Genomic DNA, 25634 nt, shown 5'->3' with positions numbered 1-25634 from the left:
AGCTGGGCATGGTGGCTCACACCTGTAATCTCAGCTCTTTTGGAGGCTGAGGCAGGAGGATTATTTGAGCCCAGGAGTTCAGGACCAGCCTGGACAACATAGCAAGACCCTATCTCTACAAAAAATTTAAACAATTAGCCAGGCGTGGTGGCATGCCTGTGGTCCCAGCTACTTGGGAGGCTGAGGCGGGAGGATTGCTTGACCCTGGGAGGTGGAGGTTGCAGTGATCTGTGTTGGTATCATTGCACTCCAGCCTGGGCAACAAAGCAAGACCCTGTCTCAGAGAGAGAGAGAGAGAGAGAGAGAGAGAGAAAATGAATCCAGGAGCTCGTCTTGTCAAAAGCATAAGGTGAAGCTTGGCATTGGGTAGATCTGATGGACATACTATCTGAATATGTCCTTGTCCAAAAGACCAGCAAGGACACCGCCAAGCAAGGGGCTATGATGGTAGCAGAGTTTCATACTGGGAGGCCCTGTTTGGGAGCAGGATGGTGTTGCAAGTAGAGAGAGAGTAACTAAAGATACTGTGTGAAGAGACCAATTGACCACTTAGGAAGAAACCAGATGAAGTCAGCAGGGCTCCAGGTTGGTACTTAGCATGTATTTTGTTGTTGTTATTGTTGTTTTTAATGGAGTTTTGCTCTTGTTGCCCTGGCTGAAGTGCAATGATGCAATCTCAGCTCACTGCAACCTCTGCCTCCTGGGTTCAAGTGATTCTCCTGCCTCAGCCTCCCGAGTAGCTGGGGTTACAGGCATGCACCACCATGCCCAGCTAATTTTTTATTTTTAGTAGAAATGGGGTTTCTCCATGTTGGTCAGGCTGGTCTCGAACTCCTGACCTCAGGTGATCCGCCTGCCTTGGCCTCCCAAAGTGCTGGAATTACAGGCGTGAGTCACCATGCCCACCTTTGTACTTAGCTTTAATTAAAAAAAATTTTTTTATTATATTTGCCTCTTGCTTCATAGGTTGAGAGGTACCTATTATTTACTTTTTGGAGATGGAGTCTTGCTCTGTTGCCCAGGCTGGAGTTCAGTGGCACGATCTCGACTCACTGCAACCCACCTCCTGGGTTCAAGTGATTCTCCTGCCTCAGCCTCCTGAGTAGCTGGGATTAGAGGTGCACGCCACCATGCCCGGCTAATTTTTGTATTTTTAGTAGAGAGGGGTTTCACCATGTTGGTGAGGCTGGTCTTGAACTTCTGAGACAGGTACCTAGCTTTATAGGAGCAAATTTCTCCTGTAAATTTCAGTGCATTCACACTTTTTTCAGGCTAGGGCTGAACTGAGTGGGTTTCAGCCACAGAGCTTCTATCTCATGTGTACCATGTGTCTATTGTGAATGGGCCACAGGGTTACTCCAAGTCATCTTTGCTCCAGGATCAAGTGCCCCAGTCTGGAATATTGCAGAGTCTTATGGGTGAGGGACAAGCAAGACAGTGAATCTCAAACTAGTTCTTTATTTATTTTATTTTATTTGAGACAGAGTCTCGTTGTGTTGCCCAGGCTGGACTGCAGTGACCCAACCTCGGCTCACTGCAACCTCCACTTTCTGGGTTCGAGTGATTCTCCTGCCTCAGCCTCCCGAGTAGCTGAGAGTACATGTATGTGGCACCATGCCTGGCTAATTTTTTTGTTTTTAGTAGAAACAGTATTTCTCTTTTTTTTCTTTTTTTGAAACAGTATTTCATCATGTTGTCCTTGTCCAGGCTGGTCTTGAACTCCTGATCTCAGGTGATCCACCCACCTCTGCCTCCCAAAGTGCTGCATTACAGGTGTAAGCCACTGTGCCCGGCCTAGCTAGTTCTTACATCAAAGCTTCTCCTTGGATGCCATATGTGTCCTGTTCGTATTTTATTAGCCAAAGCGAGTCACATGCCACTCCTGTGTTTCACAGAGTGGGAGGTGTAATCCAGCTTCAAGAGGAGGAAATGAACAGTTATGGGCAATTATACAACCTGCCACAGAGGCCACTGGATTTGGCAATTGGGAAATCATTGGGGACCTTTGAAAAAGAGTTTAACCTGGGCTAGGTGAGGTGGCTTATGCCTGTAATCCCAGCACTTTGAGACGCCAAGGTAAGAGGAACACTTGAGGCTAGGAATTTGAGACCAAGCTGGGTAACATAGTAAGACCCCTGTCTCTACAGAAAATTGAAAAAAATTAGCCAGTGTGGTGACAGGTGCCTATAGTCCCAGCTACTTGGGAGGCTGAGGTGGGAGGATCGCTTGAGCACAGGAATTTGGGGTTACAGTGAACTATGAGTGCACCCCATCTCTAAAAAGAGAAAAACAAGAGTTTAACTAGACAGTTGGGTTCTAATAATAATACAGGTTTAGCATCCCTAATGTGAAAATTCAAATATCAAAATTCTTTAAAATCGGAAACTTTTTGAGCACCAGCATGATACCACAAGTAAAAAATTCTACACATGGCCTGGCGAAGTGGCTCACGCCTGTAATCTCAGCACTTTGGGAGGTCGAGGCAGGCAGATCACCAGGTCAAGAGATTGAGACCATACTGGCCAACATGGTGAAACCCCGTGTCTTCTAAAAAATACAAAAATTAGCTGAGCCTGGTGGCACACGCCTGTAGTCCCAGTTAATCGGAAGGCTGAGGAAGGAGAATTGCTTGAAGCTGGCAGGTGGAGGTTGCAGTGAGCCAAGATCGTACCACTGCACTCCAACCTGGGCAACAGAGTGAGACTCTGTCTCAAAAAAAAACAACAAAAAAAAATTAGAACAGGAATGAAAGGAAGCAAAGTCCACTTGGAAGAGGGTCAAGTGGGCGACTTGGGAGATCAAATGTACCATTTGACCTTTGACTTAGGGTGTAATACGTTGGCATACTTCCGGGGTCTTGTGTCCCTTCTCCCCTGATTGTTCCCTTGGGGTGGGCTGTCCGCGTGCACAGTGGCCTGCTAGCACTTGGGAGGTGAGCATGTGCGTGTGTTTTCTGGAATTGTACGCATGCTCCCTTGAGGTGTTCTTCTTTTACAGTTGGATGTCCCTGGAAGATCTCATACCACTTAAACTCTGCCAGTTTGCCTCTTAATGCACGCGCTTAAACCCACTTGCCTGACTCCTGACATCTTATCGGGAAGCTGCTGATCACCAGTTTCAGGTGTTTCTATCCATTGGGAGACTGCCTTTCCCTGGCATCAGCTGCGACCAGTTATTATTTCAGAGATAGTCTGACACCTAATGGTTGCCTGACATTCCTGGTGGGGTGGGAGGAGCCCTCTCCTGCCCTGCTTATGCCTGACTAGCTACCTACTGTAACAACTTTATCTGCCTTCTCTAAGTTTTCTTCTTCCAAACAATGGATATAAAGTAAAACATTAAAACAGGCAGGGCCATGCACAGTGGCTCATGCCTGGAATCCCAGCACTTTGAGAGGCCAAGGTGGAAGGATGGCTTGGCGCCAAGAGTTTGAGGCCAGCCTGGGGATCACAGCAAGGTCTCATCTGTATTAGTCCATTCTCACACTGCTATGAAGAACTACCTGAGACTGGGTAATTTAAAAAAAAAAAAAAAAAAGGTTTAATTGGCTCCTCGTTCCACAGGTTATACAGGAAACACGGCTGGAGAGGCCTCAGGAAACTTATAATCGTAGCAGAAGGCAAAGGGAAAGCAAGCATGTCTTACATGGCCAGAGCAGGAGGAAGAGAGAAGGGGGAGATGCTACATACTTTTATTTTTTGAGACAAAGTCTCACTGTGTCACTGGGGCTGGAGTGCAGTGGCACCATCTAAACTCACTGCAACCTTTGCCTCCCAGGCTCTAGTGATTCTCATGCCTCAGCCAACCAAGTAGCTGGGATTACACATTTTCTTTTTTTGAGACAGAGTCTCACTCTGTCACCAGGCTGGAGTGCAGTGGTGCCATCTTGGCTCACTGCAACCTCTGCTTCCTGGGTTCAAGCAATTCTCCTGCCTCAGCCTCCAGAGTAGCTGGGACTACAGGCGCATGCCACCACACCAAACTAATTTTTTTATTTTTAGTAGGGACAGAGTTTCAATATATTGGCCAGGACGGTCTCGATCTCTTGACCTTGTGATCTGCCCACCTCAGCCTCCCTAAGTGCTGGGATTACAGGTGTGAGCCACCATGCCCCGCTGGTGCCATATGCTTTTAAACAACCAATGAGAACTCAGTATCATGAGAACAGCAAGGGAGAAATATGCGCTGTGATCCAATCACCTCCTGCCAGGCCCCTCCTCCAACATTGAAGATTACAATTCAACATGAAGTTTGGGTGGGGATGCAAATCCAAACCATATCACTGTCTCTTCTAAAATTAAAAATAAAAAAAAAACACTGGTAGTCCTGGCTACTCAGGAGGCTGAGGTAGAAGGATTGCTTGAGCCTAGGAGTTTTAGGCTGCAGTGAGCTATGATCTCACCCTTGCACTCCAGCCTGGGCAACACAGTAAGGCCCTATCTCTAAAAAAAGAAAAAATAATTAAAATGTAAAATCAAGCCACTACATAAAAAGGAATGAAGTTCTGATGCATGCGGCAATGTGAATGAACTTTGAAAACATTGTGCTAGGTGAAGCAAACCAGACACCAGAGGTCAAATATTGTATTTTTCCATGCATATATGATATCTAGCAAATTTGTCTAGACAGAAAGTAGATTAGAGGTTACCAGGGTTTGTGGTGCGGAGAGAATAGGGTGTTATTCCTCAATGGGTACAGACTTTCTGATCAGGGTGATGAAAAGTGTGGAAATAGTGGTGATGATTGCACAAGATTGTGAATGTATTAACACCATCAAACTGTACACTCTAAAATGGTTTAGATGGCAAATTTTATGTTATGTGTATATATATATATATATTACCATAAACAAATAAAACAGCAAATTAATCTACCAAATTGGAATTAATCCTATGGTTATATTGAGTTACTTTTTGGAGGTGGGGGTGAGAAGGGTTAGATAGGTCTAAACAGAATAATGTTTTGTAAGATATACAGATTATATTTCCCTAAAGGAGCCACCATGCTTTCTACTAGAGGGTATGCAAGATATTACAAGCATTCATGAGGCAAGACATAATTTGCTATTGCATTAGTTGCTTAGCTCTTCATATAATTTGACATTGGCCACACCCTTCTGACCTGGAAATACTGAGGCTGCCAACATGTAGGTGGTTTTAATTATGATAGAGGTTTATTTAAACATCAGTGGTGGAGACTGTGTGTATTATAGAGCATATAAACAGCCGTACTTCTCACCTCAGAGTGGGAAATTTTCCTCTCCTTAAGACTTGGCCAGAGGGTGCCTTGGAAGGAACCCAGGTGATGTCCAGATTTTGTGATAAGAAAGAGAAGGCAGGATACACACTTTATGTTTAATTCCTAATATTGAAGTCTCTGAAATCAAGTCAATTTGGGGTGATGTTTGGACAATATTAAGTTGGTCGTTATAGTCTGCACTCCCAGTAGACAAAAGAATTATTTTTTAGTTCATTTGTAGTGTGGTGTCCATGTATAAGTACCCCGGACATAAGTACAAACCATACAGTGATCCTATTTTTGTCTTCACTTGAGGAGTACCTTCAGGATACAGAATATTACCCCAAAGCGTCCAGAATTGTTACCAGTGGAGGGTGTCTAGGTTCTTGGCATTTTGAAAAAAGAATTGGACAAAATGCACAAACAAAGCAAGGAATGAATGAAGCAACAAGAGCAGAGAGTTACTGAAATGAAAATGAAAGCACACTACACAAAGTGGGAGTGGGCCAAGCATAGGGGTGTAGGGAGGAGACCCCGTAAGTGCCGAGGCAGGAGCTAGAAGCCTCAGCCTATTTCCATATAAATAATGAGGAAGAAAGTAAATAGAAATATAACCATAGTAGTTATTAGTTATTCATAGGCGATCTCAGTTATTCGTAGGTGATCCTAATTCTTTTACTAATACCTCTCAGCTCGGAGGTGTGAACCTGGGGTAACCTTGCGAAAGAAATGATCCTAAGGCAAGGCACTTTAAGCCCTTGGCCATGCCCGTGCAAGGGCTGCTAGAGGGTGCCTCGACTGTGTGGCAGCATCAGCACTGGGAAAGTGTCCGCTGTTTAGCCAGCTAGGGAAGAAGACGTCCAAGATGGCCCAGATGTTTCCTTCCTCAGGGGAGTTAGGAGAAAACTTCGCTCCTCTGAGCTCTCGCAGTAGGCCTGACGGCTGTCAGGTAGGCCCGCAGACATCTGGGGGCTTAATTTTCTCTATGTGATGCTGTGCTTCAGTGGTCACGTTTCATGTCCACTCCCATGTTCTGCTTCTGCACCTGGTTCCTTTTTTCTTAGAAGAGATAATCAGTAAAAGTAATATAAATCTTTTTTTTTCTTTTTTTTAAGCTGCTCTTATACTGCAGACCTGTGTCAAGTAGTATAAATCTTAATGTCTTTGTTCTTTCTTGACAAGTATGGAAAAGTGCTGACACATGCTCCTTATCTCATCTTGGCTACTAAAAAGACTTGGGCCCCTACATATATGATATGTGATGTACTTCACCCTATCACTGATCACCAATGTCATGCCCTACCTACAGTGCCACCAGCTTTGCACCATGCCCTACCTACCCTGCCCCCAGCTTTGTACTCAATAAAAGTCAGAGTGTTGAGGCACTCAGGGCCACTGCTGGACTCTGCGCTTTGGTCGGTAGTGGACCCCCAGGCCCAAACTCTCTTTTCTCTATCTCTGAGTCTTGTGTCTTTGATTTCTACCGTTTCTTGTCTCCACACCAGCAGAGTGGGGCTCACAGGACACTGTAGGGCTGGACCCTACATAGGGGCTCAAGAGTCCAGTTACAGAATTTTCTTGGGTTTAAAACCCTCTAGAGGTTTCCCACTGGTTACTTGATGTACACCTTATATAAACAAAGTAGTTATCCATATCAGTCTGGTTGCAGGAGGGAACCAATCAGAGGCTGAAGTGAATTTACATAGGTACACCCTATGCAAATGTCTGATTGGTTGCAGAAAGTGACCAATCAGAGGCTAAAGTTATAAAGTTATACTCCTATGCAAATGAAGACTTGGTCCATAACCAGCCTGATTGGTTGAGAGGGGACCAATCAGAGGTGCTTTATTTTTTATTTTGACTTTTTGAGATAGAGTTTCACTTTGTCACCTAGGCTGGAGTGCAATGGCATGGTCTTGGCTCAACCTCCTGAGTTCCAGTGATTCTCCTGCCTCAGCCTACTGAGTAGCTGGGATTAAAGGCACCTGCCACCAGGCCTGGCTACTTCTTGTATTTTTTAGTAGAGACACGGTTTCACTATGTTGGCCAGCCTGGTCTTGAACTCCTGGCCTCAAGTGATCCGCCTGCCTCGGCCTCCCAAGGTGCTGGGATTACAGGCACGAGCCACCGTGCCCGACCAGGGGTACTTTCAATTTTTCATCTGCCAGGCAGAAAAATGGGGGTGAGGGGTTGCAAAGGGAGTAGCCTCTGTTCCTTCTGTTACTTGGGCATGGAAAGTTAGGGTTTTCCTTTTGATTTAGTTCTTTCTAGAGAGTCAGTGTGAACAGTCCTTAGGTTCCCTGCTTCCAGACTCTGTTCTCCTGCCTCAGAATAAATGAAGCCATTGCTTTCAGTGTTAAGATCTAGTCACAGGCAACAGGCAGTATCAACATGAGTGGTACACTGGTTGACAAGAATTATCATTTATATATTGTAAAGGGGTTTGCTGGGAGGTGTATAAGAGGGTTTCAGTGATATTAATAGCAAGAGCTAACTTCTGGGTAAAGGGCACACAATTGAGATTTGAGAGTCTGGATTATAAATACTACATTCTGATATTATCAGTAGCTTAGCTGTTCCAACCGGTTGAAATGAGACAAGATATTGACATGAAATTAATTATTGTAAGCATTTATTGAGCACCTTGTATGTGGCAGATTTAAGATGCCTTTTACAGAAGTAAAGGCACGGTTCTCTAATTGTTAGGTTTCTAAGTCTCAAGGGCAGAGATAGTGAATATGTGTCAAAGTTTTGTTTGATGTAAGAAATGTAGACCTCCCAAACGAGAACAGAGACTATCAGAGTTTGCTATGGCAATAGAGGCAGCGACCACACTTGAGTTTGGCAGAGACTCAAAAGCAATCAGGAAGAGGAGAGGCTTTATAGTGGGGGAACAAAGGGATGCTTCTGAGGTGTTCTGATTTAGGGTTGTTGGTGAGGAAGCTGAAGGTGGTCTAACCTGAAGCAAGAAACTTAACATGATTGGTTTGGGGAGCATATTTGGTTTTCTCTGGCTAGTACTGGTGTCTGGGGAACAGAGAGGTTAAAAAACGAAAGTTGGCAGCCTTCTTGAGCAAATTCTGACCATTTTGAGCTGATTGCTGTAGAGGTTGCGGTTTGGCTTATGTGGGTTAGAATGTCATTATCATATGCGGTTTAGCCATTGTCTATATGTAAAAGTTTCTTACTCATTAATAAGGGAGCCGGCAGAATCACAAAACTGATTTCTACCAGTTCTGAAAAATGAAGTTTATATAATCGTTGGGGAAAGGAATGCTGAAATAAGACTGCTCAGTTGATACAAAAATGGTTTAATTTTTCTCAGAACAATGCAACCTTATCCTTTGGGATTTTTTTTTTTTTTAAATATATACTGATTCCCTGCCCCTTTCTCCCCTTACACCTCATCAGTTTCCTACTAGTTCTTTGATTTTATCCTTTTGTAAATATTCTGGGCCCTAATCAATTGTGATTCAAACAAAGTTACATTTTCTGTGCATATCAGATGATCATCAAGTAGGCTTATCACGAAATTCTCTAGAATGAAACTAATCAAAAAGATCACAAAATATTATCTTTTGACTTTTTTCTCCAAGTTTTGAATAAAATTTTAGGTATTTTTTCATTTAATTTTCACCACAGTCCAATGCAAGTAACTCATTGGAGTAGTACAATGATTATCCCCGTTTCCCAGATGAGAAAGCCAAGTCACAGGTTCAGTAACTTGAGGAGTAACCAGTAACAAGTAATTAAACGAGAGCCACAGAATGGCTGAGTGCTGGCTGTACTGCTGCTTTAGGTTCCAAGAGTGAGAGAAGGCATGCCACGCTGCAGGGTTCGGGCAACGACAATTATTTTTTCCATTGCTTTATTTTCACCCATTCATCGTGGTTCTGAATCCAAAATCCTTTCCCAAGACAGTTCACAAGGGCGGAGCCTGGGCTGGGCTCCACATCAGGCTGCCTTTGCTGTCTTGAGAAAGTCATTTATTAATTAGCTTTCTGGGCCCCTGTCTTCGCTGTAAAAAAGCTGGAACCGCCTTCTCGGAGGGCAGGTGCTGGTGGGTGGCACTGGGGTAGTCACAAATAACCATTGAGGCCGGGCGGGGTGGCTCACGCCTGTAATCAGCACTTTGGGAGGACGAAGCAGGCGGATCGCTTGAACTCAGGAGTTTGAGACCAGCCTGGGCAACATTGTGAGACAATATTAATACAAACAATAACAACAATAACACATATTGCCTGTCTTGGTGGCACTCGCCTTTGATCCCAGCTACTCTGGAGGCTGAGGTGGGAAAATGCCTTGAGCCCGGGAGGCAGAGGATCATATCAAACCAAGTCTCCAAAAGGTAGCAAAAGAGAGGGGAAGTAGAAAGGTTGAAGGAGGTTGAATGGTGGCAAGAATCGTGGGCTTGGACCCAGCAGTGAGCCGAGACAGCGCCACTGCACTCCAGCATGGGCGATGGAGTGAGATCCTGTCTCTAATAAGAAAAAGACAAAGAAATCAAAATAACCCTTGAAAGATAAGAGTCGCCGATTGGGTTCACCACAACCCAGCGCACTCCGGGGCAGGCCGTAGCAGCTTTAATTAAGCGTCTGTAAAGAAAGCCGCCTTTCCTCATCCCTGACGCCGCCTCCCACCTCAGTCCCCTCCTCGGCCCCGCCCCCAGCATTCACTCGTTGTCATGGAGACCACAGGACTCCCGAGCGCGCTAGTTCTGCTCCCGCGGCACCCGAGGCGGGGCACGCAATGACGCATGCGCGCGCTCGGCGGCCATGGCGCCGCGGTGGCTGCCGGGATTGAGCTCCTCCACCCGATCGGGAAGTGGCGGGCGGAGTCCCGGGTCGAGTCGCCGCCTCAGCCACCGTCGCCGCCGCCAGTGGCGAGACCCCGACCTGGCAGGTCCCCGCTGGGCGTGCGTGCGGGCAGGCGGGGGCGCTGACGAGGAACAGGAAAAGGCTGCCGTGCCGGCGTGGGCGGCTGGTCGAGGCTGAGGCGCAGGGAGGCGGTGGCGAGTCGCGCGGGGCTTCCCTAATCACTCAGGTAGGGGCTGCGGCCGCCGGGTGAGGGGCGCGGAGTCCCGCCCTGCTGTTCCCGGGACCCAGGCGCGTCGCCGCTTCCCGGGGGGCTGAGCGTGACCTACACTCCAAGGGAAGCTGGGGCCGCCGTTCTCGACGCGAAACACCCAACACGCGAACGGTTCCCCCAGCATTGTCTTTAGGCCGGAGGTTCATTGAGCAAACTTTTGGATTGGGAAGAGGGAAAATTGGCGGTTTGCTGTCTGACGGTGCCTCGTCCAAGCCTCCAAGTTGACGGGCGCGGTAGCCAAGCGAACCGGGTGTGGAGTTTGGGGAGCCACGGTGTTCCAGCCAGCTTAAGGCTGTGATTTAGATTCTCATACGCGATCTGGTTTCTAGGCTGCCTTTTGGAGAGTTGGTTTGTGATGATTCCTAAACTTTAACGATAGTAGTTGATTTCTGCAGTCTAAAGATGTTTTCCACACAATAAAGCTGCGGCCCCCTTTTCGCCCACCTCCCCACTGCTGTCATTTAAAGGCGAAGCAGCCCGCTGTTCATAGCCGGGTGCTGAGGTGCCAGGGACACTTCTGAGGCTGGGAAAGAAGCAAAAGAGAGGGAAAGTAGAAAGGCTGAAAGAGGTCGAATGGTGGCAAGAGTCGTGGGTTTGGAGCCAGCAGCTTTTAGTTTAATTTATGGGTTTTCCGTATCTTCCCACGGAGTAACCGGTCAACATTTCGTGTTGTGGTGGTAGTTTTGTTTTAATGTAAAATGAACATAGTGATGCAGCTTGTTTACTACACAGGTGGGTCCTGAGATCTTAAACTTAGTACAAATATTGAGTAGTCTTTGAAAAAAGAGTCAAAGTTAGACGGAGCACGTGATGGTGAAAGACATCGTGAAGCCTTCTGCTCTAGGTGCCTTTGAACGTTCCTGAACCTCATAGGTCGCCTTTGTTTTAAAGGCCTTTACCAGCGTTCCAGGTCTGGTGTAAGGAGCACTTGGCTTAGGAGTCAAGAGGTTTGGGTCGTGGCCCGGGTTCGTTCTTCCGTGCGACCTTAACGAGACAGCGTCACTTCACATTTCACGTATTAAAAATAGGAATAACACTAATAACTTTTTGCTCCGAGAGTTGCGAGGGTCCAAATACTGTAAGCAGTTAGTTTGTTGTAAACTCTACGGGTTTATTTAAGTCTTTTAAGGTCATTTTTTAAAAGCCTGGATTAAGGTCCCGCCTTTACAACGTGAAATGAAACACAGATGTTTCCTGTTTTAGGAATTTACAATCTGTTTGTTGCCCCCACCTTCTCAATTGATAATTCTCCTTTCTTCTTGTCCCCACGCTTTCCCTCCTCCCAAGGCTGTCTCCTATCTTCCTCAGCCCGGTAAATCATTCTCTTATTTTTTTTCAGATCCAACTCAAAATAGTAATACTAAAATAACATGTTTTTATGACTATTTAAAAAATAATGTACACATTTTCTGGTTCTTAAAGTTGGGTTGGATCATGGACAGCATTGGCAGCGTCTTCATTTTATTTATGAAACTGAATGTAGTGGCCTTGTGGGTTGCCTAGCCATGCGGCTCTTAGGAATTGAAAATGAGGCAGGGCATGGTGGCTCTGCCTGTAATCCTAGCACTTTGGGAGGCTGAGGTGAGTGGATCACTTGAGGTCAGGAGTTCAAGACCAGCCTGGCCAACATGGTGAATGAGCCCCTCTACTAAAAATACAAAAATTAGCCAGGTGTGATGGTGCGCACCTGTAGTTCCAGCTTCTCGGGAGGCTGAGGCAGGCAGGAGAATCACTTGAGCCCAGGGGGTGGAGGTTTCAGTGAGCTGAGATCACACCACTGCACTACCACCTGGGCGGCAGAGTGAGACTGTCTCAAAAAAAAAAAAAAAAATTGAAACATTTATTTTTCCATGCACACTTCAGAATCATTTTGTAAAGTTTTCAAACAAAAACTTTGTTTAGATTTTGAAAATATATTAAATGTATGCTCCATATATTAAAATAATAGCTCATTTAAAACTGAGAAGGCAGGTTTTTGATTCACCATCCAGTGATTGTTCACACCTTAACTGAAATTCACTCTGATTATTCCTTATTAATGCTTATATTTTAAATTTTTAGCTCAAGTCTTTGATTTTCTCAAATCTAAGCAGCATGCAGACTAGGATTTATCCTCCATAACCTTTCAAAGCTTAGAGCACATGTTTCACAAACCGAAGACAATTAATAAAGGCGTGTGAAACCACTAATCATGGGACCAGAGCAATTAAAAGATGTTGTTCCATGTGTTGTTCATTTAACAAATATTTATTGAGCTATCCTGTGCTTAAAAGCTTTCAAAGTCGGGGTCTTTTTCCTCCCAGCTGACCCTAATCTTAACAGTGTCAAATTCATTTATATAGTCAGCTTGAGGTCTTCCTAGACCCTCTGCAGGGTATAGCAGAGTTCAGAAGAAAGGAGTGTTTAGAATTCTTGTTGGTTGGCCTGTAGCTTCCTTGATTGTACTGAAATTGCCTAGAGTTGTAGTTTTAGAACTGGACAAACAGCCACAACAAAGAAGTTGTTTCAGACCACCTCCAGATTGGAAATTTTCTTTTTTTTTTTTTTTGCGATGGGGGGTGGCTGTGTCACCAATTTTGGGCGCAATAGGGGGATCTCGGCCCATTGCAACTTCCGCCTCCTTGGTTCAGGCAATTCTCCTGCCTCAGCCTCCTGAGTAGCTGGGATTACAGGCACGTGCCACCATGCCCAGCTAATTTTTTGTATTTTTAGTAGAGACGGGGTTTCACCATGTTGACCAGGATGGTCTCGATCTCTTGACCTCGTGATCCACCCGCCTCGGCCTCCCAAAGTGCTGGGATTACAGGCTTGAGCCACCGCGCCCGGCTCAGATTGGAAATTTTCAATAGACATTTCTTTTTTTCTTTTCTTTTTTTTTTTTTCTTGAGACAGAATTATGCTGTGTCATCCAGGCTGGAGGGCAGTGGTGCAGTCTCGGCTCACTGCAACCTCCTCTGGACTCAAAAGGATTCTCATGCCTCAGCCTCCTGAGTAGCTGGGACTACAGGTGTGTGCCACCATGCCTGCCTAAATATTGTATTTTTAGTAGAGATAGGGTTTCACTGTGTTGTCTAGGCTGGTCTTGAACTTCTGACTTCAGGTGATCCACCCACCTCAGCCTCCCAAAGTGCTAGGATTACAGACGTGAGCCACTGTGCCCGACTCTCTGTAGACATTGCTAAGAAATATAATTCAGCTTTTTCACTTAATAGTTGAGAGTTCACCAGTTTTAAAAATAAGCTATTTTATTTATAAGCAGTTCTGATGGTTCTGTTTTTTACAGTGAGCCTAAATCTACCGTCTCCTCATTTCTGCCCTGTAGTCCTCAAGTTGTTTCTACAGCAACATTGTCCAATAGAAATATAATGGGAGTGGGAAGTGTGAGCCACACATGTAGTTAAAAATATTCTAGGCAGTGCATGGTGGCTTACGCCTGTTATCCCAGCACTTTGAGACGCTGAGGCGGGCAGATCATGAGTTCAAGAGAGCAAGACCATCCTGGCCATCATGGTGAAACCCCATCTTTACTAAAAATACAAAAATTAGCTGGGCACATGGGATGGCACATGCCTGTAGTCCCAGCTATTCAGGAGGCTGAGGTGGGAGAATCACTTGAACTCAGGTGGTAGAGGTTGCGGTGAGTCAAGATTGCTCCATTGCACTCCAGCCTGGGCAACAAGAGTGAAACTCTGTCTCAAAAAAAAAAGAAAAAAAAAAGAAAAAATTCTTGGCTGGGTGCAGTGGCTCACTTTTATAATCCTGGCCTTTGGGAGACTGAGGTAGGGGTATTGCTTGAGGCCAGGAGTTCGAGACCAGCCAGGGTAATACAGCAAGACCTTGTCTCTAAAATTTTTTTTAAAAAGTTAACTGGGTGTGGTGGCATGTACCTATAGTTCTAGCTAGCCAGGAGCCTGAGGTGGGACGATTGCTTGAGCCCAGAAGTTAAAGGCTTCATTGAGCTATGATCACACCACTGTACTCCAGGCTGGGCAACACATTGAGACCCTTTCTCTTAAATTTTTTTAATAGAAATATTTTAAAATAAGAATTGGTAAAATTAATTTTAACATTTTATTTAACCCAGTGTGTTCAAAATAGTATCACTTCAACATATAATTAATGTAAAATATCTCATTAGTAATTAAACAGGTTTTTTCTTTATACTGAATCTTTGAAGTCTGGTGTGTTTTTACACTTAAAAGTCCCTCTCAATTCTAACTAGCTACATTTCACATGTTCAATTGGCAGATGGGGCTAGTGGCTACTATAATGGACAGCATAGTTCTGGAGCTTTAGAGAATAATTCTGTTTCTTTTCTTTCTTCCCCTCTCCTCCTCTTTTTTTTTTTTCTTTTTTTGAGAAACGGTCTTGCTGTGTCACCAGGCTAGAGTGCAGTGGCGTTATTATGGCTTACTGCAGCCTTGACCTCCTGGGCTTAAGTGATCCTCCCACCTCCGCCTCCCGATTAGCTGGGACTGTAGGCATGAATCACCATGCCTGCCTAATTTTTTGTATTTTTTTGTAGACATGAGGTCTTACCATGTTGCCCAGGCTGGTCTCCAACTGCTGGGCTCAAGCAGTCTACCAACCTCAGCCTCCCAAAGTGCTTGAGCCACTATGCCTGACCTCTTTTTTTTCCTATAATGGCTAGTACAGTGCTTGGCACCTAATAAGCACTAATGAAATAATTTTTGAGCACATGAATAAGTGAATACAAACAAGTGCTAGAGAAATAAAAAGGTGATTTTGTTTGGGAAGTAACTTGTTGAGATCTGTGGATTTGAAGTGCAGGTTTGAGTGACTTGAATCTGTATTAAAGCTATTTATTTTTTCTTTGTAGCATTATGGATCCAAGCCTGTTGAGAGAAAGGGAGCTGTTCAGAAAACGAGCTCTTACCACTCCTGTAGTAGAAAAACGTTCAGTGTCTTCTGAGTCATCATCGTCATCATCTAAGAAGAAGAAAACAAAGGTCGAACATGGAGGATCATCAGGCTCTAAACAAAATTCTGGTTAGTAAAATTGTTTAGGACTGTTTGGATTTTTAAATTCAGATTATTCAGGAGGAAACCATGGAACCCCTTTAGTTATGGCTACGTAGTTCCTTTTTCAGTTCAGCACTCATGTTGATAGGCATCATTAAATATAAAGGAAGGGACAAGAAGAATTTAAGCTCTTAGGATGTTAATAGTCTTATGCTGTAGTTAAAATTTAGGTTACTATCTCTTTAAAAAGAAACTTCATTGAGGTTTAATTTATATACCATACAGTTCATTCATTTTAAGTGTACCATTCATAGATGTTTAGTAAATTTACGGATTTTTGCTGCTGTTTCTGTCACCCCCAAAAGATCTGATGTGCCATTTGCAGTGACTTCTCCCATCCTGCCCCAGAAAACCAGTAATCTGCTTTCCATCTTTATATATTTACCTTTTCTGGATATTTTTTATAAATGAAATTGTATAAGTGGTCTTTTGCCAGGTGCGGTGGGTCACGCATGTAGTCCCAGCACTTTGAGAGGCTGAGGTGGGCAGATCACAAGGTCAGGAGCTTGAGACCAGCCTGGCCAACATAGTGAAACCCTGTCTCTACTCAAAATATAAAAATTAGCCGGGCGTGGTGGTGCGTGCCTGTAATTCCAGCTACTTGGGATGCTGAGGCAGGAGAATCGCTTGAAACTGGGAGGCAGAGGTTGCAGTGAGCCGAGATCATGCCACTGCACTCCTCCCTGGGCAACAGAGTGTGACTCTGTCTCAAAACAAAAAAAAGTGGTCTTTTGTGTGTTGTTTTTTTCACTTAGCATATTTTTGAGTTCTAGCCATGTGTAGTATGTATCAGTACTTCACTCTTGTTTTTATTGCTAAAGAGTATTCCGTAGTATGGATATATGAACTACAATTTGTTTATCTATTCACCAACTAACGGTTGTTTGGATTATTTTCACACTTTTTGGTGGTTTTGAATAGTGTTGCTGTGAATATTCAGGTGTTTGTGTAGACATATCTTTTTATCTCTTTTGGATAGAGACCTAAGAGTAGATTTCTCAGTCATATGTCAAATTTATGTTTAACTTGTTAAGAAACTACTAAATAGCTGTACCGTTTTACATTTTCTCCATCAGTGTGTTAGGGTTCCAGTTTTTTCTCATCATTGCCAACACTTGACATTTTTTGTCTTTTTTATCATAGCCATTCCTATAGGCATGAAGTGCTGTCATTGTGGTTTTAATATGCATTTCCCTAATGAGTAATGTTGTTGAACATTGTTTCATGTGCTTATTGACTATTTATGTATATTCCTTTTTTTTCTTTAATTCATGTACATTCCTTGGTGAAATGTCTATTCAATTTTTTTTTTGCCTCTTAAAAAAACCTGAGGTATATTTTCTCTTCCTATTGATTTAAGAATTCTTTTATATTCTGGGTACCATCCTTTGATATACATTTGCAAATTTTTTTTTTAATTGCATTTTAGGTTTTGGGGTACATGTGAAGAACATGCAAGATTGTTGCATAGGTACACACATTACATTTGCAAATATTTTCTTCAAGCAAGTACTTGCCATTTTATCTTCTTAATAGTGTCTTTTTGTGTGCAAAAGTTTTTAATTTTGATGAAGTCCAACTTAACCAATTTTTTCCTTTTTTTTTTTTGAGATGGAGTTTCACTCTTGTTGCCCAGGCTGGAGTACAATTGCACGGTTTTGGCTCACTGCAACCTCTGCCTTCTGGGTTGAAGATTTTCCTGCCTCAGCCTCCCTAGTAGCTGGGATTATAGGTGGCTGCCACCACGCCTACCTAATTTTTTGTATTTTTAGTAGAGGTGGGGTTTCACTGTTTGCCAGGCTGGTCTTGAACTCCTGACCTCAGGTGATCCACCTGCCTCAGCCTCCCAAAATGCTGGGATTCTAGGTATAAGCCACTATGCCTGGCTCACCAATTTTTTTTTTTCTTTCATTATTTGTATTCTTGGTGTCATATCTAAGAAATCTTTGCCTGACACAGGTCATAAAAATTTACTTCTGTGTTTTCCTCTAAGAGTTTTATAGTTTTAGCTCCTACGTTTAGGTCTGTAATATGTTAGAGTCGATTTTTTTGTATGGGTTAGCATAAAGGTCAAAATTTATCATTTTGCGCATTCTTATGGAGTTGTCCCAGCATCATTTCTTGAAATAATGGTCTTTTCTGCCATTGACTTGCATTGCACCCTTGTTTAATATCAGTAGACCATAAATGAAAGAGTTTATTTCTGGAGTCTCTATTTGGTTCCATTGACTTCTGTGTTTATCTTTATGCCAGTATCATTCTCTTGATTGCTGTAGCATTATAATTAAGGTTTGAGATTAAGAAATGTAAGTCCTTCAACTTTGTTCTTTTTTATTTCAAGATTTGTTATGGTTTTTCTGGATCATTTGCCTTTCTGTATAAATTTTAGGATCAGTCTGTCAGCATCTGCAAAAAAGCCTGCTGGGATTTCCATAGGGATTGAATCGAATCTGTATAACAATTTGGGGAAGCGAATTGCTATCTTAACAATATTAAGTCTTCCAGTCAATGAATGGATGGCTTAAAAAAATTTTTTTTTGAAAACAGGATCTTGCTATGTTGCCCATGCTGGTCTCAAACTCCTGGCGTCAAGCCGGCTTCCCAAAGCGTTGGGATTATAGGTATAAGCCATTGCATCCAGAGGTTATTTTATTCTGATTCGATTTCACTTACGAATGGAATTGTTTTTTTTTTTTTTGTTTTTTTGGATTGTTCATTTCTGGTATACATATAAACAAGAGTTTTCTGTTTGTTTGTGTTTGTTTTGGAGATAGTCTTGCTCTTTCGCCAGGCGGGAGTGCAGTGGTGCGATCTCAGCTCACTGCAACCTCCGCCTCCTGGCTTCAAGCAGTTCTCCTGCCTCAGCCTCCCAAGTAGCTGTGACTACAGGTGTGTGCCAGCACGCCCAGCTCATTTTTGTATTTTAGTAGACACAGGGTTTCACTATGTTGGTCGGGATGATCTCGATCTCTTAACCTCATGATCCGCCTGCCTTGGCCTCCCAAAGTACTGGGACCACAGGCGTGAGCCACCACGCCCGGCCCATCAGGAGTTTCTTTATACATTGATCTCATATTCTGTAACCTTACTGAACTTGTTTTTTATTTCTAACAGTTTTTTCTGTGGTTTCCCTAGTATTTTCTAGATCAAGATTATGTCATCTGAGAATAAGAACAGTTTGTTTTTCCGTCGGTCCATCTTTCTGTCTGTCTTTCTGCCTTTCTTTCTTTTCTTTCCAGTATGAACTTTATTTTTTTGCCTGTGTAAACTGGCTGTCTGTTGAATAGTAAAAATAGCTATCTTTGCCTTTTTCCTAATCTTAAGGGCAAAGCATTCAGTCTTTCACTCTTATGTGGGATATTACTGCAGGTTTTTGCACATGCCCTTTCCAGTTGAAGACGTTCCCCTCTATTTTCAGTTTGTTGAGAGGTGGTTTTTTTTTGTTTTCTTTTGAGACAGGGTCTTACTCTCTTGCCCAGGCTGGAGTACAGTGGCGTGATCATGACTCACTGTAGCCTTGAAACTCCCTGGCTCAAGCAAGCCTCAGCCTCCTGAGTAGCTGGAACTACAAGCACATGCACACTTGGCTAATTAAAACTTTTTTTTGGTAGAGATGGGGTTTTACTTTTTTGCCTTAGTGGGTCTCAAACTCCTTGGTTCAAGGGATCCATCCCTCTTTGCCTCCCAAAGTGTTGGGATTGTAGGCATAAGCTACCACATCTGACTCTGAGAGTTTTTAGTCATAAATGGGTATTGGATGTTGTCTGGTGCTTTTTCTGTATCTAATGAGATGATCATGTTGTTCTTGCCCTTTAGTCTATTAATATAGTATATTAACATTAATTGATATTTAGATGTTAAAACAACCTTGCATTTATTCCTGGAATAAATCCTACTTGGTTATGGTGATAATCGTTTTTATTTGTGGTAGTATTCAATTTGCTGGTGTTTGGTCCAGGATTTTTGCATCTCTGTTCCTGAGGGACTTGATATGTAGTTTCTTTTCCTTTGGTGCCTCTGAGGGTAATTCTGGTCTCCTTAAACGATTTGTGAAGTGCTTCCTTTTTACCTATTTTCTGAAAGAGTTTGTGGAATTTGGTTACTGTTTTTTTTAAATGTTTGGTAGAATTCACTAGCGAAGCCATTTGGGCTTCAGCTTTCCTCTTTGGAAAGCTCTTTGTAAGAATTTTTTCTTTTCAGTTTATTCAGATTTTCTATTTCTTTTTGAGTTAATTTTGGTGCTTTGTGCCTTTTTAGGAGTTTATTTGTTTCATCATTTACATCATCTAAGGTTTTTCAAAGTATTCCTTTATAATCCTATTGATTTCTGTAAAGTCAGTAGTGATATCCCCTCCTTCTTTCTTTTTTTTGAGGCAGAGTCTTCCTCTGTTGCCCAGGCTGGAGTGCAGTGGCACGATCTCAGCTCATTGCAACCTCTGCCTCTCGGGTTCAAGTGATTCTCCTGTCTCAGCCTTCACAGTAGCTGGGATTACAGGCACGTGTCACCTTGCCCAGCTGATTTTTTTAGTAGAGACAGCGTTTTGCCATGTTGGCCAGGCTAGTCTTGAAATCCTAACCTCAGGTGATCCATCCACCTTGGCCTCCTAAAGTGCTGGGATTACAGGCCTGAGCCACTGCACCTTGGTGCCCTCTTTCATTTCTGATTTTAGGAATTTGTGCTTTCTCCCTTTTTTTCTTGATCAGTCTAGCTAAAGGGTCATCAATTTTTTTGATCTTTTCAAAGAACCAACCTTTGGTTTAATTTGTTTTTCTGTTTTTTAATTTTTTAAATTTTATCTATTTCCACATCAGTATTTATTATTTCCTTCTGCTTGCTTTGCGTTTAGTGTACTCTTACATTATTATCTGTTAAAAAATGTCACTGGAACGTAATTCACAGCTGAAATTATTTTAGCTATTTCATAATGTAGCAATAATTTTTATTGATTTTTTTTACGTGTCCTTCAAGCTGCTTTAATAACTGATTTTAAAACAGAGCTTTTTAAAAAAAATCAGAGTAGGCCTGTCATTCTTATACAGTAGGCTTATTTGTCATTCCAATGAAATTTACATAGAATTAATTCATCGTAAACAAAATGTAAAAACTGTTTTAAACATTAACACAGCCACTCTTAGGCTTAAGCCACTTTGAGCCTTTGACCTGCTCAAGAATGTCTTTGCATTTTGTAGTTTAGGCTACAGGTAATGGATAGTGAATTTCATCTTCCACACAAACAGCAGGTCCCATTCAGCAGGAAGAGCCTTTGTAGCGCTTTACTTCTCTTTGGTTGGCCAGGGTTATCCCTAATGGTCAGGATAGGATAAACTGTATTGTTGTAATAATCCCAAAGTCTCAGTGTCTTAAAACAACAAAAGCTTGTTTCTCTTTCGTACTACATGTTTATCATGGGCTGGCAGGAGTCTTAGCTAGTTGTAGTCACTCAAGACTACCACTGGGCTCACAGAGCAGGTGGTAGCTCAAATGTTTGTGAGTTCTGTGTTAGCAGGAAAACAAACTCTGGAAGAGCTTGCACTAGCAGTTAAGTGCTGTGGCCTGGAGGTGAACACACATCACATCCTCTCACAGCTCATTGACCAGAGTTATTCACAAGTCACTCATTGGCCAGAGTTATGTTCCCAACCATAGGGGGCTTCGAAGTGCATGCTTTTCTTAATGAAGAGAGCCAGAAATATTGGGTGGAAACACTAAAGGCTACCGTACCACTCTAGTTCAGGCCGCTGTCATTGGATTGCTAAACTAGGTCTCCTGGTTTAGCTTCTTTCCTGTTCATTCTTCATAAAGCAGTGATTTTTCTCGTTAGATCATGTTGCTTTCTGCTCAAGCTGATCATTATTGTTTTTCAGATAAAGTCACATTTTTATTGCAACCTATGTGCCTGCCTGATCTGGCCCCTAATTATCTCTTAGGCCTAGTATCATACTGTTTTCCTTGTACTCTGTCCTAGTGATACTGACTTGTAGCTCCTCCAACATGTTTTATTCTCTCATGCCTCTTTTACTCATACTATTTTCTCTTCCTGGAATATTCTTTCTTACCTCCTACCCTCTTTCTTTTGGTTCTGTCCTGTTCTTTTAAGTTTCATCTTAAAAGTCATATTATTCTCATTCTCCAGTGTGAATTCAGTGCATAACCTTTGAGTTCTTATAACACTCACTCTCTGCCGGAGCTCCCAATGTACTCCATTGCAATGACTTGATTCCTTGTTTGCCACTCTGCCCTCAGTATCTGGCCTAATCGCTGACTTGTTGTAAGTACTCAATAAATATTTGTTAAATGTTGAAACAAACTACCGGACAGGGTGTAGGAGAAAGTTAATAGTATACACTGTTAAAAAAATTTTTTTTTTTTTTTTGAGATGGAGTCTCACTTTTGTTGACCAGGCTGGAGTACAGTGGTGCGGTCTCAGCTCACTGCAACCTCCGCCTCATGTGTTCAAGCACTTCTCCTCTCAGCCTCCCGAGTATGTGGGACTACAGGTGTCTGTCACCATGCCCGACTAATTTTTGTGTTTTTAGTAGAGACAGGGTTTCACCTGTCTCTGTCATGTTGGTCAGGCTGGTCTTGAACTCTTGACCTCAGGTGATCCACTCGCTTTGGCCTTCCAAAGGGCTGGGATTACAAGTGTGAGCCACTGTGCCAGGCCAGAAAATCTGGTTATGGAGGACCTGTGTACTTCCCATCTGTTGCCAAGAATCCAGCATTTATGAAAATATATGTGGTTTTAACAGTGCTCAGTTCCTGGTTACCAAAGTATTTTATATACCCAAGCTTCACGAGTCCTTTTAAATATAAAAAATACTTTGTGGAAGAGTGGTTTCAAACTGGCAATTAAGATTTTTTTTTTTTTCCCCCGAGATGGATTTTCACTCTTGTTCAGGCTGGAGTGCGATGGCGCAATCTTGGCTCACTGTAACCTCTGCTTCCCAGGTTTAAGTGATTCTCCTGTCTCAGCCTCCCAAGTAGCTGGAATTACAGGTACCCCGCTCCTATCTCTGGCTAATTTTTGTGTATTTTTAGTAGAGATGGAGTTTCACAATGTCAACCAGGCTGGTCTCGAACTCCTGACCTCAGGTGATCCAACTGCCTTGGCCTTCCAAAGTGCAAGGATTATAGGCGTGAGCCACCACGCCCGGCTAAGATTCTTTAAATTGAAAATAACAGATTTCGTCTCTTTACCACAGTTATTTATTGCACATTAAAAAATTCCATCAGTAGTGGAGATTTAAAAAAAAAAAAGTCTCTTATAATACCTAGTGCCTTTTTTGGTCCCCACAGCCCTCTTAATATACCAGCTATTCTAATTCTCCATGTTTGTTTTCAGACCTTACTGATATGTATATTAATTTATATTATCATTGATAATTGTATTAAAACTTTTATATTCTGAGTTTATTTTTTACTTTTTCTTTTTTGGGACAGAATCTTGCTGTGTTGCCCATGCTGGAGTGCAGTGGCACCATCTTGGCTATCTGCAACTTCTGCCTTCTGGGTTCAAGCAATTTTCCTGCCTCAGCCTTCCAAGTAGCTGGGACTACAGGTGCCTGCCACTACGCCCAGCTATTTTTATTTTTTTGTATATTTAGTAGAGATGGGTTTCACTGTTGGCTAGTTTGGTCTTGAACTCCTGACCTTGTGATCTGCCTGCCTCAGGCTCCCCAAAGTGCTAGGATTATAAGCATGAGCCACTGCACCTGGACCTTACTTTTAAATATATTTTTCTATCTTGTCAAAATTTTCAGTGGCTTTTTTTTTTTTTTTTTTTAAAATGGATTCTTGCTCTGTCACCAGGCTGGAGTGTAGTGGCACGATCTTGGCTCATTGCAACCTCCACCTCCAGGTTTAAGTGATTTCCTTCCCTCAGCCTCCCGAGTAGCTGGGACTACAGGCATGCACCACCATGCCTGGCTAATTTTTTGTATTTTAGTAGAGACGGGGTTTTACCATGTTGGCCAGGATTGTCTCGATCTTCTGACCTCAAGATCAGCCCGCCTCGGCCTCCCCACCTACCTCAGCCTCCCAAAGTGCTAGGATTACAGGCATGAGCCACTGTGCCCGGCCCCAGTTGCTTTTTAATAATCCATTAAGTTGATGTGGCATATTTAGTTAAAAGCTCAGTATGGCTGGGTGTAGTGGCTCACACCTGTAATCCCAGTACTTTGGGATGCTGAGGTGGGCGGATCACTAGGTCAAGAGATGGAGACCATCCTGGCCAACATGGTGAAATCCTATCTCTACTAAAAATACAAAAATTAGCTGAGACTAGTGGTGTGCCTGTAGTCCCAGCTACTTGGGAGGCTGATGCAGGAGAATTGCTTCAACCCAGAGGCAGAGGTTGCAGTGAGCTGAGATTGTGCCACTGCACTTCAGGCTGGCAACAGAGTGAGACCTTGTCTCAAAAAAAAAAAAAAAAAGAAGCTTAGTTATTTCCAATTTTTTGTTACTTTGAGTAATGCCAATGTAAAAATCTTTGTACCCTAAGCTTGTTCAGGATACAGTCCCAGGAGTGGCATTTCTGACTTAAGGGTAGTATAGTGGTTAAGAACATGCTTTGGTTTGCTCATGGGTGATAGCTAAATAGTGTTAAGGTCACAAAATATCTATATAGCTCTTGCAATTCCAAGAAATAAAACTACCTTGTTTCTCAACAGGTGTTCAGTGTTCTTTTTGCAGTGTTTTCTGCCTAGGTTATGTAAGCCTTTGAGAGTATGACTATGAGAGGTAAAATGAAAGAACAAACTCAGGAAATGAAGGGGTGTAGTAGTAACTTTTAGTTTGAAAATAGACTAGGGCTTTCCTATATCATGCATTTCTTTTTCTTTCTTTCTTTTTTTTTTTTTGAGACAGAGTCTTGCTGTCACCAGGCTGGAGTGCAGTGGCGTGATTTCGGCTCACTGCAGCCTCCATCTCCCAGGTTCAAGCGATTCTCCTGCCTCAGCCTCCCAAGTAGCTGGTACTACAGGCACGTGCCACCACGTCCAGCTAATTTTTGCATTTTTAGTAGAAACGGGGTTTCACCATCTTGGCTAAGATGGTCTCGATCTCTTGACCTCGTGATCCACCCACCTCGGCCTCCCAAAGTGATGGGATTACAGGCGTGAGCCACTGCACCCAGCCTATATCATGCATTTCTAACTAAACAGTTTTGTGAGAATTTTGTGCAAATATACTGTGGCATTTTTGATTATTTTGAGATTTAGTCATATCCCGTATAAAACTCAAGTCGTTAGTTATATAAGTTGTTTTCAATAAATTAGAAAATAGTACTTTTTAATAAACAGGTACTTTATATGTAAGTGGAAGTATTTTACTTTAGACTTAGAAACACATTTTAAATAGCATTCTCCTTACCACACACAATTTTTTGAGCTAAATGAAGTGGTCAGGCATAAAATTATTTTAGCATCATTAGCCTTGCCTGTGTTTTCCAGCTTACCTTTTGCTGCTCAACATTGAACTCTAGGAATCTTTTATCCATTTTTTGAAGCGTCAGCGATAAATAGGTAGGTAAATTCACATTTGTGAAGTTTTACTGTATATTTAATGAAAGGGCTACACACACAAGCAGTGCATATTTAATTTGTTTTTCCCCTTCTACTAGAAATCTTTTAACCATTCAGTCAGAATTTGTTTTGTAGTAACAGTTGGCTTCAGAAGGTTTTTTTTTCCTCAGAAGAGATTGAACTGCTTTCAGAGATTTTGTTCATCTTCTGTCATGTTAGACCACTTCCGTTTCACGTTTTCTGATGTTGTCCATCATACTTCTAAGAGGGTTGGGTTCACTTTTCAAGTCTTTCACAGTTTTGTTTTTTACACAGCAGCAGCAGTCAAGCACTTCATAAAGGAAAGCCAGCACCACTAAAGCTACCACTGTAAATATAAATAAAAGCAGGATGACAAAGCAGGCAGTGTTCCAGTTGTCATGGAAAGGGTAAATTTTTTGAACTTGAAAACCAAGGTACTGATAAACAGAGGCAGTGGTTTCATTCCAGTGGCTGGAAGCCATTCTTAGAGATTCCACTTCTTATATTGCTCTTTTGAATCTATAGAAAAGGTAGAAAATGAATTTATGTAAGCAAACTACAGATCCGTTAATTCAAATCTCATTACTAAGATTTCTTAGTAAATTTGTATAGGCAACATGAATCTTCCTTAATTAATGCCTAAATGGTAGTTTAGAATTTTTTATATATCTGTGCTAACATACTCAGTAAACCATACTCTTTTTTTTTTTTTTTTTTTTTTT

The 25634-nt window shown here is 42.6% G+C and overlaps 2 protein-coding genes and 1 long non-coding RNA gene across 4 annotated transcripts in view; 1 reads left to right on the top strand and 2 right to left on the bottom strand.

Annotated features, from left to right (window-relative positions):
- The first annotated feature begins 10036 nt into the window (after positions 1-10036).
- Positions 10037-25634, top strand: part of GTF2E2 (general transcription factor IIE subunit 2) — an 80041-nt gene continuing 64443 nt past the window's right edge. The window contains exons 1-2 of the mRNA XM_017535912.1: positions 10037-10281; positions 15167-15336. Coding sequence (XP_017391401.1) covers positions 15171-15336 — 166 coding nt within the window. The 5' untranslated portion in view covers positions 10037-10281; positions 15167-15170. The remainder of the gene's footprint in view (positions 10282-15166; positions 15337-25634) is intronic.
- Positions 12376-24258, bottom strand: LOC119472298. Its single transcript, XR_005201421.1, has 3 exons — positions 23865-24258; positions 19088-19093; positions 12376-12387 (listed from the first exon to the last, which is right to left on the bottom strand). It is a non-coding gene; the product is annotated as an uncharacterized LOC119472298 (long non-coding RNA).
- SMIM18 (small integral membrane protein 18) overlaps positions 24684-25634 on the bottom strand; it is a 9898-nt gene continuing 8947 nt past the window's right edge. For both annotated transcript variants that reach the window (XM_017535924.2, XM_017535944.2), the window contains exon 3: positions 24684-25431. In XM_017535924.2, coding sequence (XP_017391413.1) covers positions 25107-25394 — 288 coding nt within the window. In that variant the 5' untranslated portion in view covers positions 25395-25431 and the 3' untranslated portion in view covers positions 24684-25106. The remainder of the gene's footprint in view (positions 25432-25634) is intronic.

This window comes from Cebus imitator, unplaced genomic scaffold (assembly GCF_001604975.1).
Source record: "Cebus imitator isolate Cc_AM_T3 unplaced genomic scaffold, Cebus_imitator-1.0 Scaffold5, whole genome shotgun sequence".
Taxonomy (NCBI): domain Eukaryota; kingdom Metazoa; phylum Chordata; class Mammalia; order Primates; family Cebidae; genus Cebus; species Cebus imitator.
This window is presented reverse-complemented; position numbering and strand designations above follow the sequence as displayed.